The 19,736-nt window shown below is 43.5% G+C and overlaps 1 protein-coding gene across 1 annotated transcript in view; it reads right to left on the reverse strand.

The window, feature by feature from the left end:
• The window catches only part of CD2H10orf143 (chromosome D2 C10orf143 homolog), a 46,574-nt gene extending 32,435 nt beyond the window's left edge, over window positions 1-14,139 (reverse strand). The window contains exon 1 of the mRNA XM_043597895.1: window positions 13,728-14,139. Within this exon, the coding sequence (XP_043453830.1) occupies window positions 13,728-13,829 (102 nt within the window). The 5' untranslated portion in view covers window positions 13,830-14,139. The remainder of the gene's footprint in view (window positions 1-13,727) is intronic.
• Between the last annotated feature and the right edge of the window lie 5,597 nt (window positions 14,140-19,736).

Here is a 19,736-nt window from a genome sequence, read left to right on the forward strand (position 1 = left end):
GGGTGAAACACGCAAATTTAACTCTGAATTTTCTCTTTAGAAGGCAGACCCCCCGTAGGGTTACTCAACTGGAGTTAAAGCCATAAACATGTTTAAGTGGTTCTGCCGACAAAGACACCCAGCTTTACCGGATCATTTTTCAAGTGTTAGCAAAGGTAGGTCTAAAGTTCTCCACAGCACAGAGTGGACAGAAAACATCCTCAGCCCTTGATTTTAGAGGCAGCTCTTCATAATACCAAGAACTGGTGAAAATGGTAGATTGGAACTGTGTAATTTACTTTCATCTAAATTTCCACAGCTGCATCAAAAACATTCCAGGTTAAAACTCCAAATTACCACCTGTTTTGAAAAGTTCAAGCTTGCTCATCCGTGGACTGAAGGCAAGACCCGTGTGCAGGTTTAAAGGAAGGGAAAGCCTTGTCTGCCAATGTAACGCGCACAGCCCGCTGTCCAACCTGCAGGGAACAGCACAGCTCAACAAAGTCACACGCTGGGCTGGCAAACTAAATTCCGTGCAGAAAACATTCGCGTTGTTACCGGTTTTAGTTCGCCGTGGCATTCCTGCTGTCGTGTACAACCCACACACACTTAACACAGTTGAAATCAAATAGGACAGAAAGCATTTATAATTACAACCTTAAACTTCATGAGGAGTCCCTCAAACTTAACCACATTGGGTTAAGTTTCAACCTTTTTAAAAATTTTAAATCAATAATCCAACAAGCTCTTCAGGTGAAGACGGGGCAACGGGGCCCGGACTCACCCTCCTGCATGAAACATCCAAAAAGGGACAAAATAAATGAAACAACAGATTTCTAGACACTGACCCACGAGTTAAAAAGAAGAGTGACCCCCAAGATACAGAACACAAATGGGCTGGGCCCTACCTCTGCCCTACCTCACTGCCTGGAGGGTTCCCAGGCTGAGGCACAGGGAGGGAAACCTGAGGCAGAGCCTGGGGGCCTCCCTGAGTTGAGAACACAATGCTGTGAGAGGTTCACAGGATAGAGCATTCTGGAGAGAAGACAGCAACACAGAGAGAAATATGAAGATCTGCATGTACTCAGTAGAGTACTGGTCAGCATACAAATGTCAGGAAATTATCCAAGAGCGGGAAAGAACCATCTGAAAGAATAACAGTGCTTGGTGCTCAGACAGAGCTGGGAATATGGCCTGACCCTATCATACCAAAGCAAATCGTGACACTGACAAAGAGAAAATTAAAAGTAGCCAGAGACAAAAGATACATTACATACTGAGGAACAAAGTCAGCGTGATGGCAGATTTCTTACTGGAAACAATCCAAGCAAGAAGACAGCACAGCAACATCTTTAATAACTGACAGAAAAAACAGTCAACAGAATTCCATATGCAGTAGAAATATTTCTTAAAAATAAGGGTGAAATAAAGACTTTCTCAGACACACAAAAGTTCAAAACACATACTACCAATCAGCCTTTCCTAAAGAAATGTTAAAGGAATTCCTTCAGGCAGAAAAGAAAGGATACCGAATGGAAATATGCATCTACACAAAAGAATGAATTGCACGGGGAAATGGTTAACTGTGGGCAGATATATGTTTTTTGTTCTTGTTACTGAACCCTCTTTAAAAAATGTTTGATTGTTTACAGATATAGTAATAACACAGTACCAGATTTACAACATGTGTCAAAATAAAATGTAGGACAATGAAAGCACAAAAGTTGAGAGGAACAATGAAATCGTACTATTGTACGTTTCTTATATATAAAGTGGCATAATATCACCTGAAGATAGACTATATTTTAAAGATGTACATTCTAACTCATAAAGCAAATAACAAAATACAGCGAATGAGCCAACAAAAGAAATAACATGAAATCATAAAAGTATGCCACTAAACTAGAAAGGGAAAAACAGCATAGCAAAGAGGACAAATAGAAAACAAAAATCAAGAAGCTACGTTTTAATCTAACTATACCAACAATTACATTAAATGTAAACAGACCAAATATTCCAATGAAAAGGTAGAGACTGAATTAAAGAGAAAAAATACTCACTTATAGGCTGCATACAAGAAACTCCCTTTATTTTTAAGTTTATTTATTTATTTTGGGAGAGCACGTGCATGAGTGTGCAAGCTGGGGAGGAACAAAGAGAGAGGAAGAGAGAGAATCCCAAGCAGGCTCCATGCTGTCAGTGCAGAGCCTGACATAAGGTTGGAACTCATGGACCATGAGATCTTGACCTGAGCCAAAATCAAGAGCCAGACTCTCAACCAAGTGAGCCACCCAGGAGCCCCAAGAAACTCACTTTAAATGTAAAGATACAGATATAGAGGAGAATATTACAAGGGATACAAGAGGTAATTTGCTAATGTTAAAGGAGTTAATTCATCAAAAAGATATACAATTCATAAATGCATTTGCACCTAATAAGAGAACTTCCAAATACATGAAAGAAAACTAGAAGAAATGCAAGGAAAAAGAAAAACATACAATTATATTCACAGGTTTCAATACTTTCTCACAAAAACAGATAGAACATGAAGAAAATCATTAAGAAAATAGAAGATTTAAACCAAACTAACAACCAACATGACTTATTAGACACTTGTAGAACACTCAACAACTGCACAATATACCTTTTCCAAGATGGACCATATCTTGAATCAAAAAAATTGTTTTAGGGGCGCCTGGGTGGCTCAGTCGGTTAAGCGGCCGACCTCGGCTCAGGTCATGATCTCGCGGTCCGTGAGTTCGAGCCCCGCGTCAGGCTCTGTGCTGACAGCTCAGAGCCTGGAGCCTGTTTCAGATTCTGTGTCTCCCTCTCTCTGACCCTCCCCCGTTCATGCTCTGTCTCTCTGTGTCTCAAAAAAAATAAAAATAAAACGTTAAAAAAAAATTTAAAAAAAATTGTTTTACATGGAAAACAGTATGAAGGCTCCTAAAAACAATTAAAAATAGAGCTACCAAAAAAATTGCAATCAGGCTCTCAAAGAGATATCAACACTCCCATGTTCACTGCAGCACATATTCACAGTAGCAAAGATGTAGAAACAACCTAAATGTCCACTGACAGGTGAACAAAGAAAATATGGTATGTACATGCAATGGAACTCTGTTCAACCTTAAAGAGAGGAAGGAATGTTTTACGACAACATAAATGGACATTAAGGATCTTGGGCCAAATGCAGTAAGCCACAGAAGGACACATAATGCATGATTCCACTTACATGAGGTATCTAGAAGAGTCAAATTCATAAAATTAAAGGGTGGGGGGGGAGAGATGCTAGTTACCAAGCGTAGTGGGAAAGGGAAAATGGAGAATTATTCATCAATAGGTATCAAGTTTTGGTTAAGCAAAACGAATAAATTCTAGAGATCTGATGTATAACACTGTATCTACAGCCAATACTGATGTATTGTACACTTAAGACTTGTTAAGAGGCTAAACCTCATATTAAGTGTTCTTATCACAGCAAAAATTAAAAATTAAATTTTAGGAAAAGGAAAATAAATAAGTCTAAGTAAACTACAAGGATTCTAGTCACGCACAGTATGTTCCCTGAGCACAGTGAAATTAAATTAGAAATTCTTTGAAAAACTCTTAAATTAGAATTCGTTAAGAATAGAAGACACAAGTGAGATCTTACCACAGATTAAAAAAAAGAGTTAAAAAAAGAATCAGAGATGAAGAATGCCATAAACGAGATTGGAAACAGGCTTGATGCAACGAACAGCAGCCTGGAAGAAGCAGAGGAACAAATTAATGACCTAGATGACAAAATAATAGTAAGTAATAAATCTGAATAAAAGAGAGAAAGTAGAATTATGCAACAAAAGAATAGACTTAGGGACCTCAGCGACTCCATTAAACATAATAGCATTTGTATCATAGAAGTCCCAGAAGAAGAGACAGAAAAGAAGTAGAAAATGTATTTGAGAAAATAATAGCTGAAAACTTCCCTAATTTGGGGAAGGAAACAGGTATTCACACCCAGGAAGCACAGAGAACTCCTGTCAAAATCAACAAAAGGAGGCAACACCAAGACACACTGTAAGTAAATTTGCAAAATACAGTGATAAAAATTTTTTAAAGCAGCAAGACAAATAAGTCCTTAACTTACAAAGGAAAACCCAAAGGGCCAGCTGGAGATTTCTCAACAGAAACCTAAAAAGCCAGAAGGGAGTGACATGAGATATTCAAAGTGCTCAATGGGAAACATATGCAGCCATGAATACTCTATCCTGCAAGGCTTATCATTCAGAATATTGAGAGAGATAAAGAGTTTTCCAGACAAAAACTAAAGAAGTTCACGATCACCAAACCAGCCCTGCAAGAAATATTAAAGGGGACTCTGAGTGCAAAGGAGAGACCAAAAGCGACAAAGAGAAGAAAGGATCAGACAAATCTCCAGATAACAATGACAAAATAAGCAATAAGATGGCACTCAATACATATCTATAGATAACTACTTTGAATGTAAATGGACTAAATGCTCCAATCAAAAGACATCAGGTATCAGAATGGATAAGTAAAAAAAAAAAAAAAAAAAAAAAAAAAAGACCCACCTACATGATGCCTACAAGAGACTCATTTTAGACCTAAAGACACCTGCAATTTGAAAGTGAGGGGGTGGAGAACCATTTATCATGCTAATGGACATCAAAAGAAAGCCAGAGTAGCAACACTTATAGCAGACAAACTAGACTTTAAAACAAAGACTGTAACAAAAGACAGACCAGGGCACTGTATCGTAATAAAGGGGATAATCCAACAAGAAGATATAACAATTGTAAATATTTATGCACCCAAACATGAAAGCACCCAAATATATAAAACAATTAATAACAAACATAAAGGAACAGATAATAATATAATAATAGTAGGGGACTTCAACACCCCATGTATATCAAAGGACAGATCATTGAAACAAAAACATCAAGGAAACAATGGCTAGACCAGATGGACTTAACAGATACATTCAGAACATTCCATCCTAAAACAGCAGAATACACATGGGACATTCTTCAGAACAGATCACATATTAGGTCACAAATCAGGCCTCAACAAATATAAAAAGACTGAAATTATACCATGTACCTTCTCTGACCACAATGCTGTGAACTAGAAGTCAACCACAAGAAAAAAATCTGGAAAGACCACAAATACATGGAGGTTAAACAACATACTACCAAACAATGAGTGGGTCAACCAGGAAATCAAAGAAGAAATTTTAAAAATACATGGAAACAAATGAAAGTGAAAACACAAAGGTCTAAAAGCTTTGGGATGCAGCAAAAGCCATCCTAAGGGGAAGTATAGAGCAATACAGGCCTACCTCAAGAAACAAGAAAAATCTGGGGTGCCTGGTGGCTCAGTCAGTTGAATGTCTGAATTTGGCTCAGGTCACGATCTCATAGTTCATGAATTCAATCCCCACTTCGGGCTCTCTGCTGTCAGCGTGGAGCCTGCTTGGGATTCTCGGTCTCCCTCTCTCTCTGCCCTATCCCCCATTCACTCTCTCTCAAAAATAAAGAAACATTAAAAAAGAAAAGGGGGGGGCGCCTGGGTGGCTCAGTCGGTTAAGCATCCGACTTCAGCTCAGGTCATGATCTCACAGTCTGTGAACTCAAGCCCCACGTCGGGCTCTGTGCTGACAGCTCAGAGCCTGGAGCCTGCTTCCGATTCTGTGTCTCCCTCTCTCTCTGCCCCTCCCCTGCTCATGCTCTGTCTCTCTCTGTCTCAAAAATGAATAAAAACATTAAAAAAAAAAAAAAGAAAAGAGGGAAGCAAGAAAAATCTCAAATAAACAACCGAACCTTAGAAAAGAGCTAGGAAAAGAACAAAAGAAGCCTAAAGCCAGCAGAAGGAAGGAAATAATAAAGATTAGGAAGAAAACATTAGAAAGCAATAGCAAAGATCTCTAGAAAACCCCCAAATATTGGGAAACTAACACATTTCTACGTAACAAATGCATCAAAGAAGAAATCAAACTGAAAATTATAAAGTACATTGAACTAAAAAAAAATGAAAACAAAACATATCAAAATTTGCACTAAAGAAGTACTTGGGGGAAATGTTTAACATTAAATGCCTATGCAAGAAAAAATAAAAGGTCTCCACTCTATGACCTCAGCATCCACCTTAAATACCTAGAAACAAAAGAACAATTGAACCCAATGTAAAAAGAGGAAAGGAAATAATAAAGATCTCAGTGAAAAGTAATGCCACAGTAAATAGAAACAATAGAGAAAAACCAATGAAACTTAGATATCCCATGTTCATACATCAGACACTATGCAGAGTGCAGTCAAGATGGCAACATTCCTCAAATTAATCCACAGATTCAATACAATCCCTATCAAAATTCCAGCCGGCTGCTTTGTAGGAACTGACAAGCTGATCCTAAAATTCACATGGACCTTCCAGGGACCCAAAATTGCTGAGACAGCGTTGAAAACGAAGGTTGAAGGACCCACACTTGCAGGTTTCAATAGTTACTATAAACTACAGTCATCAAGACAGTGTGGTACCAACCTAGCATAGACAAACAGATCAAAGGAACCAAATTGAGAATCTAGGGAAAAACCCTCACATTTACAGTGAACTGATTTTCAGCAAAGGTGCCATGGTAATTAAATGGAGAGAAAGAATAGTCTTTTCAACAAAAGGTGATTGGATACGTTAATACCCACATGCAAAAGAATGAGGTTAGAACCTTACCACATACTATAAGCAAAAATTAACGCAAAATGGAACATAGATCTAAATGTAAGAGCTAAAATTATGAGAGAGGTGGGTGGGGAGCGGGGGGAATTCTGCTCTGCAAATCACATTTCTGGTAAGGGACTCATACTTGGAATATATAAAAACTATTACAACTCACCAAGCAAAAGACAACCTAATTTTAAAAATGGGCAAAGGACCTCATCAACACCCTTCCAAAGAAAATATACAAATGGGCGAGAAGTACATAAAGATGCCCAGCACTATTAGATATCAGGACAATGCAAGTCAAAACCACAGAGATGGCACTTCCCATCCACTTAGGATGGCTACAGTTAAAAAGACAAATAGCAAGTGTTGGAAAGATGTGGAGAAACCAGAACTCTCGAACAATGCTGCTGGGAATGTAAAATAGCATAGCTACTTTGGAAAACAATCTAGCAGTTCCTCCAATGGTTAAAGATGGTTACCACAGGGGCGCCTGGGTGGCTCAGTCAGTTACGCATCCAACTTCAGCTCAGGTCACGATCTCACAGTTCATGGGTTCGAGCCCCACATTGTGCTCTGTGTTGACAGCTTGGAGCCTGGAGCCTGCTTCGTATTCTGTGTCTCCCTCTCGCTTCAGATTCTGTGTCTCCTTCTCTCTCTGCCCCTCCCCCGCTTTCTCTCTCTGTCTCTCTCTCTCAAGAATGAATACACATTAAAAATATTTTTAATTAAAAAAAAAGTTACCACATGACCCAGAAATCCCACAACTAGGTTTATGCCCAAGAGAAAGGAAAATATATGTCCTTAGAAAAACTTGCACTTGGATGCTCATAAAAACATTATTTATAAAAGCCAAAAAGTCAAACTGTACACTCAAATATGTGCCATTGTTATAGTCCAATAATAGTATTTAAACCAAATCTAACAGTACATTTAAAAAAATCATTCAGGGGCGCCTGGGTGGCTCAGTCGGTTAAGCGTCCGACTTCGGCTCAGGTCATGATCTCGTGGTCTGTGGGTTCGAGCCCCGCGTCGGGCTCTGTGCTGACAGCCCAGAGCCTGGAGCCTGTTTCAGATTCTGTGTCTCCCTCTTTCTCTGACCCTCCCCTGTTCATGCTCTCTCTCTGTCTCAAAAATAAATAAATGTTAAAAAAAATTAAAAAAAAAAAATCATTCATCTCAATCAAGTGAGATTTACTCTGGGGATCTAGGGTGGTTCAATATTCATAAATCAATCAATATGATTTATTACATTAACAAGAAAATGGATAAAAACCATATGATCATCTCAACAGATGCAGAAAAAGCACTTGACAAAGTACAACATCCATTCATGACAAAACTCTCAACAAAGTAGGTTTAAAGGGAACATACCTCAACATAATAAAGGCCACAAATGAAAAACCCACAGCTAACATCATCCTCAGTGGTGAAAAACTAAGTTTTTCCTCTGAGATCAGGAATAAGACAGGGATGTCCGCTCTCGCCAAGTTTACTCAACAGTGTATTGGAAGTCCTAGCCACAGCGATCAGACAACAAAAAGAAATAAAAGGCATCCAAACTGTTAAGGAAGAAGTAAAATTTCAACAATTTGCAGTTGACATGACACTATATATAGAAAACCCTAAAGACTCCACCAAAAAACTACTAGAACTGACAAACGAATTCAGTAAAGTCTCAGGATACAAAATTAATAAAATCTGCTGCACTTCTACACTAACAATGAAGTAGCAGAGAGAGAAATTATGAAAACAATCCAATGTATTTTTTTAATGTTTATTTTTGAGAGAGAGAACAAGCCCAAGTGGGGGAGGGGCCGAGAGAGAGAGGGACAGAGCACCCGAAGCAGGCTCTGTGCGGCCAGCAGCAAGCTGGATATGGGGCTCCAACTCACCAACCGTGAGATTACACCTGAGCTGAAGTTGGACGCTCGACCAACTGAGCAATCCAGGCGCCCCAGAAAACAATCCCATATATAATTGGACCAAAAATAACAAAATATCTAGGGATAAATTTAAGCAAAGAGGTGAAAGACCCGTACTCTGAAAACCATGAAACATTGATGAAAGAAATTAAAGAGGACACAAATAAATGTAAAGATATTCCAAGCTCATGGACCAGAAGAACCAGTATCATTAAAACGTCTGTACTACCCAGAGCAATCTACAAATTTAATGCAATCCTGGCCAAAATGCCAACAACACTTTCACAGAACTAGAAACAAATAATATTAAAATTTGGATGGAACCACAAAAGACCCCAATGAGCCAAAACAATCTTGAGAAAGAACAAAGCTGGAGGTATCACAATCCCTGACTTCAAGATATTCTACAAAGCGGTAGTAATCAAAACAGCATGGTACTGGCACCAAAACAGACACATAGGTCGATGGAACAGGATAAAGAGCCCAGAAACAAAACCAGTTATATGGTCAATCAATGGAGGCAAGAATATGCAATGGGAAAAGAGAGCCTTTTCCACAAAAGGTTGGGAAAACCAGTAGCTACATGCAGAACAATGAAACTGGACCCCTTACTTACACCACACACAAAAATAAACTCAAAATGGATTAAAGACCTAAATGTGAGACCTGAAGCCGTAAAAATCCTAGAAGAAAACACCGGCAGTAATTTCTTCTGACATCGGCCATAGCAACATTTTTCTCGATAGGTCTCAAAAACAAAAATAACCTATTGGGACTGCATCAAAAGTAAAAGCTTTACATAGCAAACTACCAATAAAAAAAGGCAACCTATTGAATGGAATGGGAGAAGATATTGGCAAATGATACATAAGGGGTTAATATCATGGGTGAAGGGATGGGCTAAACAGGTAAAGGGGATTAGGGAGGACACTTGTTGGGATGAGCACTGAGTGTTATACGTAGGGGATGAATCACTGGAAATCTACTTCTGAAGTCATTATAGCACTATATGGAAACTAACTTGGATGTAAATGAATAAATAAGTAAAAAGAAAAAAAGGGTTTAATATCCAAAATACATAAAGAACTCATACAACTCAACACCAAAACACCCAAATAATCCGATGAAAATGGGAAGGACACGAATAGACATTTTTCCAAAGAGGACATTCAGATGGCCAACAGACACATGAAAAGATGCTTAATATCATTAATCACCAGAATGGTGAAACTAAAAAACACAAGAAATAACAGGCGATGGTGAGGCTGTGGAGAAAAAGAAACTCATGCACTGTTAGTGGGAATGCAAACTGGTGCAGCCACTGTGAAAAACAGTATAGAGGTTACTCAAAAAAATTAATATAGAATTAGTATATGATCCAGTAATTCCACAACTGGCTATTTACCCCAAGAAAAACACTAATTCAAAAAGATATTTGCACCCTGTGTTTATTGCAGCATTATCTACAATAGCCAAACTATGGAAGCAGCCCAAGTGTCCATCAACAGATGAATGGATAAAGATGTGGTATATACATACAGCAGAATATTACTCAGCCATAGAGAATGAGGTCTTGCCACTTGCCACGCAGATGGATTTAGAGGTTATTACACTAAGTGAAATAGGTCAGTCAGAAAAAGACAAATAACATATGCTTTCACGCAGAAGTGGAATTTAAGAAATAGAACAAACAAAAACAAACAAAAAAAGACTCAAATACAGAGAACACCAGTGACTGCCACAAGGGAGGTGGGCGGGTGGGGAGATGGGTGAATTCAAGGGGATCAAGAGTACAGTAACCATGACGAGCACGGAGTAATGTAATACAACTGTGGAATCATTACAGTGCATCCCTGAAACGATCACTGTATGTACAGCATTCTTCAATTTTACTTTTTTAATTTATTTTTTTTAATGTTTATTTTCGAGACAGACAAAGAGTGCGAGTGAGGGAGGGGCAGAGAGAGAGAGAGGGAGACGCAGAAGCTGAAGCAGGCTCCAGGCTCTGAGCTGTCAGCACACAGCACAGAGCCCGACACGGGGCTCGAACCCACAAACCATGAGATCATGACCTGAGCCGAAATCGGACACTTAACCGACTGAGCCACCCAGGCGCCCCTATACTTCAATTTTAAAAAATACATATCAACAAAGAAATATAAAGGTAAAAATTTTTAAAGAAAAAAACTAGTGATAAAAAAACGGTCAATAGCCAATTAATTATTGCATCCTGATACGTTATTTCTACAGGTCACTGAAAAAGAATGAAAATACATTAGAGGAAATGGTCACTAATCCCAGGATAAGCTGGAAAATGGGATCCTGGATCAACCGAGAGGAAACTAGAAAAGATACCAATTGGAGGGTGAGCCCAGACACCTCGGGTGTCGCTTCCCTGGAGAATTTTTACAGAGGTCGTCAGGAAGGAGCACCTTCACGGACAGTAAAGGCTGAGTGTGCATGAAGGTGGGCGTTCTGGGCACACCCTCTTCTTCCCGAACATGTAGGGTGGTGAGGGTGCGGGGGCAGGGGGGCTGAAGCAGCCAAGCGCTGGATGCCTCCAAGTCTCAGGGTCAATCTCACCAGGATTTCACTTCTTTCCTTTCTGCAGAGCCCAGAATAGTGCTTGCTGTTCAGCAGGCACTCTAACAGGAATAACGAACCCTACTCATAGTCCATGGCTACACGTGTCACCACACTGGGCAACCTTCCCACAATCAGGACACCCAGGGGGTTACGGGAGGCGCCTGACTGTGGCTCCGCCGGAGAACACTTGTGGAGCTATTACAGAGATGGGTCCTGGCAGCTGCAGGGGTTTCTACAGCTCCACTGGTGGTTACAACGCACAGGGTGTAGACCCACTCGTCTGTGAACAGAGGTAGGACATGAGTTGCTCTTTCCACGTAACCAAACTCTGAGGAGGCCGGTGGGGGGGGGGGGGGGGGGCGTGTGTGTGTGTGAGAGAGAGTGAGAGAAAAGAGAATGGAAAACTTGGGACAAGGACTCAATCTGGATTATTGGATCAACGACTGAGGCACAATACAATATGAACAAGGACTTTATCAAATTAAGAGTCCACACACACCATGGCAATAAGACACCCAAGTCACTAATCCTTGGTAACACGAAGTACTGCAGCCTCCAGCTGGGCACTTAATTTCAGCATCGCAATCTGCAAGATCATTCCAAGTTTCTCTTGTAAGCCTTTCTCGTTCTCTCTGATCAATAATGACCTCCAGTGCCTCGTCCCTGACAGCCTGTGGCATCACACCTTTCATCTTTGTATGGCCAATTCAGGGCTTTGTTGCAAGCCCCACATGGGAGGCTACAGACGTCTTAGGCTGTGACTAAGACGACAGGCTCTGGAGGCAGGCGGTGGGGTCAAAGACCTACGTCCACCACTAGCTGTGTATCCTCAGACCAGCTGATTAACCTCCCTGTGCCTCCGTTTCTTCATTTGTAATATGGGAATAAAAACAGGTTGCTGTGAGATTCAGACAACCCACCTGCTAAGCGCTCAATGACTAGCACTACCTGTGACAAACGTGCCTAAAGTGGAAAACGCAGTGACAAAACCAGAGCTGGTGTTCTCCTGCAGCTCCACACCAATCTTCTCCCGTAAGAGCACCATTGCCCAGCCAGGTGCTCAAGTCACAGCCCTGGGAGTCATCCTGGGCTCCTCCTCTCCCGTGACCTTCCACGTCCACTCCATCAGCAAGACTAGTCCGTTCTTCCTCCGATACACAGAGCCCTCTGTCTACATTCACTCTCCAAACCTGTAACCTCTTGTAATTTATACGCCCCTTGCCCCGCTCCTTAGCTCTGATCACCATCCCTTTCATTTCCCCCAGAGTTCCCAGAATAGGCTCTTAAAATGTCAGTATGATCATGTCACTCTACATTTACTTCCCACCATACGCAAGGTGAGCAGGGTAGTGATGACCTGGCGTTGACCTCACGTAAAAGGACACCACCAGGGAATGCAGGAAGCAGGTGATGGGAGGAACCTGGGTCCCTGGATGTCTTTGATCTGGGTAGCACCAGCCCCACCCTGTATTTAAGGCCCCCCCCCCCCCCCCCCCCGGTCTGCTCACCTCTATACATTATGGACAGCAGGATCAAGCTTCCACCTCGTTGGAACCAATGTGGTTTGAAACCTTCAGTTACAGAAGCTTAATTTGTTTCCTAGTAACACGGTCCCTGGAAGTGGTGTGCTTCTGTGACAGGGTGTTAAGTGACACTGGCTTCGTGGCCAGGCAGTGGTGGGTGAGGAAACACATGCAGGGAAGGAAACTAGGCACTCTTGTCATGCTGTAAAATCATGCGAGAAAACTGTGCTTGCATGAACTCGGGAGACAGATCCCGTGCTTAGTAAGCCTGTGGGTCCAGAAGACACAGAAAACTTCACGTGCTGGGTATGTTGGCTGCTCGCTGGTGCTCTTAGCAAGGAACCATGAAATAAAGCAGGCGGGGTGAGACCAGCCAGTTCGCAAGCGGAGGTGGAAGTCACCGGGCGCTGCTCAGGGGCTCTGCCTTAACGTTCCAATCCGACGGTACTTGACTTCCAGTTCCCTAAAAGTCTAAGCAATCCCCTGCCTCCTATCCTGTTCCCCTTCCAGTCTCGTGCAGGCCCGATTACCCACCCGCGGATCTTGATCAGGGCTTTTATCACCAGTCACGTCACCTGACCCTGCTCCCTCGGGTCAAAGTGCTCAATCCAGGTGTGTCTGCTCACCTGGCAGCCCCACCACACCCAGCCCAGCGCCTGCACGCGGAGGCCTGACTCAGGAGCAGCAGCGAGCAGAGGGCGCCACTTGACCCTCACCGCGAGTCCACCGAGTCTGCCAGGCCATACAGGGAGCCCGCGCTCCTGAGAGGGACCCAGGGTCCGGGGCCCCGCATCTCCGCGCAGGCGCGGCCGCGGGGAGGCGGAGTGCCTGAGTCGCGGCCCCGCCCCCGGCCCGCCCACCCTGGCAGGAGGGCGCCAGCGCTAGTCCGGCTAGATTTCCTCCCGGGCAGGCCCGCGGGGAGACACGAAGCCCGTGGGCCCGCCCAGGGGCTCCGCCAACCCGTTCCTAACGCCCAGGCCCCGGGGGGGCTCACCGCGTCCCCCGGAACCCGCAGCTCCTCCGGCCGCCGCCGTCGCCACGGGCCCGGCACCATGGTATCCCTGCGGCCCCAAGCCCGAGTCCACAGGCCTCTCATGACCTACGGACTCCGGCCGCCCGCCCCAGCCACTGTGTCCACGCCTCTTTGCCCCCCCCACGTGCGCCGAGGGCGCCAATGAGAGACGGGGGGCGGGGCGCCGCGAAGACGGCTGGGCCTTGCTTCGCGAGGGCAGCAGACAGGAGTAGCGGAGACCAGAGTCTTCTGGGCAAAAGGGGACTTCCGCCCAGGGTTGTCATTTCGCACAGAGGGCCAGCCTGTCACTTCTCCAGTCACTGGATCGACTGTGGGACTCCGAAGACCTTATTCCTTCAGGGTCCTGCCAGGCTTCGACTGCTGGTGGCGGATCGGCAGGGGGAGCGCCCTCCTCCTCGCTCTTGTGATTGGTCATCGAGCGCCGTCAGCAACCGTCTTCCTGTGGCTGGTCGGTTGATGGATGGCGCAGCGAGCCAATCCGCGTGAGCGAGCTGCCCTGGAGGGTGTGTCTGGGAGCTGTAGTCCCGGGAAGGGGGCCTCACTTCCGGGTGGGCGTGGCTGGGGGCGGTACGGTGATCGCCCGCCCGGGTGTGGCCCTGGGCGGGGAGCTTCTCTGCGGGCTGTGCAGAGGAGGAACGGGGGCCTGGCGGGCCGCGCCTGCTGCCCTCTGCGCTCGCACCCTAGGGGAGCTGGCAGCCCCCGTAAAGGCCGAGGCGCCCGGCCCCGTACTCTGATTAAGTAACACGTGTCCGAGCCGGGCCTCTGCCGGGTATCTGCTAGCGGTGGGCAGGGCCGGAGCTCTGCGCAGTGGCAGTAAAGTAGGTCTGCGGGGGCGGGGCTCCGGGACAGAGTTTCCCATCTGTGGTAAACGGATGGATGGGCGGGGGCTGCGTTCTTTGCAGCTATTGTTGCGGTCGTTTCCCGCCGAAGTGTGAGCTTCCCGGAGCCGCTGCAACCTTCCTGCCACCATGAGGGGCGGCTGGCGGAAAACCTGGTGAAAAGTGCGACAGCACCTAGGCTGAAACGCCTTGAGTTCCGCACCAATCCACAACTACATGCCTGCCAGCCTCCAGGCTTTTTGTTGCATTTCAATTATCTGAGGGCTGAGTTTACCATTCTGCTGCAGGCAAAGGCATCTTTTTTGTTGCAAAGCCTGGTTCTTACCCGTTAAGGTGAAATGCGTGACTCCTCCACTCCGTTGGGCGTCTGGCTGCATGATCTTCAGCAAGCTAGGTAGCTAATCTATATCAGTTTTGTTATTTATGAAAGATAATGAATCAGGGCATTATGAAGATTAAGTGAGGTGTATACATATAATGTACTTAGAACAACGACTGACACAAACTACTCAATAAATGGTATATTACTATTACTAGTCTTCCTATACTAACTCTGCTGCTCCTAGTTGACAATCCTGTATCAAAACCCTGGACTTAACGGTTGTGAGCGAAAGTTAACAATACTGTATATTTGAAAGTTGTTAAGAGACTCCATGTTGAAAGTTCTCACCATAAAAAAAATAAAGTGTAAGGTGATAAATGTGCTAACCGATCTTACTATGGTAGTCATTTTGCAATGTAAACATGTCAAATCATTCCAGTTGTACGATGTCCTATGCCAGTTATATCTCAATAAAGTTGGGGGTGGGACCTTGGGGCTGGCTGTGTTTTGGAATTCAAAATCTTCAGGATTTTTTTTTGTTTTTGAAGCGCTATATATATAATATATATATATATATATATATTATATATATATATTACATATCTAGTATGAAACGCCTTCAGTAGGGCCTGGGACAACACCCTATGATCAGACACAATATTTATGTGGCAAAATGTGTGAATGTTCAGAAATATTCACCTTAAGTGGGATATGTAACTGCTTTAAATAGTCTCATATCCGTTCAAATGTGTTTGCTCGAAACTTAGGAAGAACTGATTTTCAGAACTGTTGCATTTCAGAGTTGAAAATAAGGTGCTATCAAGAACCTGTACTACTACCCCTACTTTAAAAACTTTGTGTTCTTTTGGCCTTGCAGTTTACCTTAAATGATGTGCTGTGTGGTCCAGTGTCAGTATCACTGGCCTTTGGACTTGGGGCTGCTCTTTCAGGCACTTGAACCAACCATTGAGTAATGGGGGAACGCTTAGCCCACAGGCTGGTGACAGCTATTCTCCTTGACCAAACTCTACCCAGGCTCCCCTGAACTCTTCTCAACTAGCCCCTGACTCTGGGGTTTCCATGTTAGTCTCTGCGTTGTCCAGGTTTAGCAAGAGTCTCCCACCCTTGCTCTCTGATCAGCCTCAATGTCTGATGGGGTTCCTCATTCCCCACATTCCCCCAGGTGATGTCTGATCACCCCGGCCTGCCTTCAGCAAGAATCCTGTTGGGTTGATTTAGAAAGAATTGTCCCTCACCCCAGATGTTTCCTTCTAGGATTTTTCACCCACTGACCTCCCCCTACCCGCATCACACTCCTAGGCTATGAATTCCCACTCTTCTTTGTGTTGGGAGTTAATCCCACTCTTCCTCTCCTACTGCAAAACCCCGTTATGATAGTCTCTATATCTGTCACAATGGACCCCCTGAATAAAGTCTGCCTTACCACTCATGTCAAGTGTCATGCATTTTCTTTCTTTAACACTATGTACAGTGATAGGTATATTTAATACATTGCGATTTAGTGTGATACGCTAGTTACCAAACAACAGTCAATTGGATACAATTACGATGTATACAAAACTCTGCTACTACTTAGTTTATTTAAATTAATATCATATATTTTTCAAACTCTAAAAATAATATAAGACATCTGTTAAATGATATTTATAGTACTCATTATTTCAATATGTTAAATACATTAGTTATTAGGAAAAAAAAACTGGAAAATTCTCAGGACGTTGGATTCTTGCATATGACATCAAAAGCATAGTCAACAGCAACAACAAAAATGGATAAACTGGACTATATCAAAATTAAAAACTTACGTGCATCAAATAACACTATTAATACAGTGATAAGGTAACCCCAAAAATGGACTAAATATTTGTAAATCACGTCTCTGATAAGGAGTTAAGACCTAGACTACATAAAGAATGTCTACAACTCAACATCAGGGAAAGAACCTGATTAAAAAATGGACAAAGGACTTGAATAGACATCTCTCCAAAGATGATTCCAAACAGCCAATAACCACATGAAACGATGCACAACGTCAACTACTCATTAGGGAAATACAAATCAAATCCCCATTGAGATACCACCTCACATCCATTAGGAGGTGCATTATAAGAAAACAAGTGTTGGCCAGAATGTGGAGAAGTTAGGACCCTTGAGCGTTGCTGGGGAGACTACAAAATGGTGCAGCCCTATTAAAAACAGTATGACATTTCTTCAAAAAATTAAGAATAAAATTATGATCCACAGCCCTACTTGTGGGTGTATAACACAAAATAGCTGAAAGCATGGAGCTCGGATGCCCATGTTCATTGCACACTAGACGCAGTAGCCAAAAGATGGAAAGAAGCTAAGTGTTCATAGACAGATGAATGGATAAGTAAAATGTGGTCCATCCATACAGTGGAATATCATTCTGCCTTAAGGAAAGAAATTCTGACGCCAGCTACGACATGGAACCCTGAGGGCGTTATGTGAAATGAAATAAGGCAGTCACAAAAGGATAAAGTATAATTCCAGTTACAGGAAATACTGGAAAAATCAAACTCCTAGAGACAGATAGAATGGTGGTTTCCAGGGGTTGGGGAGGAGAATGGGGAGTTAGTGTTTAATGGGTATAGACTTTCACTTTGGGAAGCCGTGAAGAGTTCCAGACATGGATGGTGATGATGGTCACTTAATACCATTGAACTCTACACTTAAAAATGTTCAAAATGAATTACCCTATGACCCAGCAATGGCACTACTAGGTATTTATCCAAAGGATACAAAAATGCTGATTCAAAGGGGCACATGCACCCCAGTGTTTATAGCAGTGCTATCAACAATAGTCAAAGTATGGAAAGAGCCCAAATGTCCATTGACTGACGAATAGGTAAAGAAGATGTGGTACGTATATACAATGGAGTATAACTTGGCAATCAAAAAGAATGAAATCTTGCCATTTGCAACAATGTGGATGGAACTAGAGTGTATTATGCTAAGCGAAATCAGTCAGTCAGAGAAAGACAAATACATGATTTCACTCACATGTGGAATTTGAGAGACAAAACAGGTGAACATAGGGGAAGAGAAGGAAAAAATAAGAGAAAAACAGAGAGGGAGGCAAATCATAAGAGACTCTTAAACACAGAGAACAAACTGAGGGTTGCTGGAGGGGAAGGGGGGGGATGGGCTAGATGGGTGATGGGCATTAAGGAGGACACTTGTTGGGATGAGCCCTGGGTGTCATATGTAAGAGATGAATCACTGGGCTCTACTCCTGAAGCCAATACTACACGGTATGTTAATGAACTTGAATTTAAACTAAAAAAAAGGTAAGACAGACAGAAATAAACAAACAAATAAATAAAATAAAATGCCAAGAAGTCTTTAATAAGAAAAAAATGTTTAACATGGTGAATTTTACGTATATTTTACCACAATAAATATTAATTATTTACCACAAATAAATGAATACATTAAATATTAAAAGAAAAGCATTTCTCTGCACACCATTTACCATCCCTCGCACACCACCTTCCAGGGAAACGGCTCTCAGGTGACCTGAGGTCCGGTTCCACCCTGCCGATGTCCAGCTCCCAAGCGAGCTGCTTTAACCTCTCACCCCCTGCCCCTCTCAGTGTAGAAGTTCGGGGTGTCAACAGCGATGTCTGCGTCAGCGCGGTCCTGTGCGTCTTCCGCGAGATACCGTCTGTACCGTGGCGAGCCTGATGTGCGGTACTCGGTCACTGTAGCTGCCCGACCATCTCTAGTCTGTCCCCATCTGAGCCCTGGACCATTCAGAGTCCAGGCGGTTTCTGGAGGTTCAGTTGGCATATGGCTGTCAAACCTAACTAGTGATGTTCACCGGGGCAAGCATTCATCTCTAAGCCTCAGTTTCCTCATCTGTACAATAGGAATGAAATAGCCTGCTCCTGTCACCTGCCTTCCAGGAAAGAGGGAGCTTCAAAAGTAGCCTGCAGATGGCCTCGGAAACCATGTACAGCTCAGCCTGGTCAAGGGAGATCGCACGTGTGTTGTAGGGAGGGGGATGAGTGACAGTTCTGTTCAACTTTTGCAAAGCTAGGACTAGTTTTTCATGAACTTAAACACCCCCCTTTCACTCTCCAAAGACTTTTTTTTTTTTAATTTTTTTTTTCAACGTTTTTTTATTTATTTTTGGGACAGAGAGAGACAGAGCATAAACGGGGGAGGGGCAGAGAGAGAGGGAGACACAGAATCGGAAACAGGCTCCAGGCTCTGAGCCATCAGCCCAGAGCCTGACGCGGGGCTCGAACTCACGGACGGCGAGATCGTGACCTGGCTGAAGTCAGCCGCTTAACCGACTGCACCACCCAGGCGCCCCTCCAACGACTTCTTTTAAAACTTGCTACCTCTTCTTGTTGGGATGTGAAAGAGACGATACATCCACAACCTCCAGTACAGAGACTGGCACACAGTAGGTGTTTAATGAATGCCCCTTCTTTTCCTTCTTGCCCTCTTATTGAAAGAAATTCTCAGCACTTTCTTTGGGCACAAGCATCAGGATACCTTTCTTTCTTTGAAATTCTCAGCTTTTAGATACTATCATAGTGATAAGGGTCATCATCTTTGCCTGGAAACCCTTCCCCCTGCTCTGCAACAGCTTGCTTCTTCTTGTTCAGATGTTGGCGGTCCCGCTCCTCCTCAGAGAGGCCAAGTTGACCTGCTGACCTAGAGCAGCCACCTACACGCTCCTCAGCCGTGGCCTGACTCCAGTCCTCCAGGACACTCAGCTCAGGGGTCAGTTTCCCTTCTTGCCGACCGACGTCC

The sequence above is a fragment of the Prionailurus bengalensis genome, chromosome D2, assembly GCF_016509475.1.
Source record: "Prionailurus bengalensis isolate Pbe53 chromosome D2, Fcat_Pben_1.1_paternal_pri, whole genome shotgun sequence".
Lineage (NCBI taxonomy): Eukaryota > Metazoa > Chordata > Mammalia > Carnivora > Felidae > Prionailurus > Prionailurus bengalensis.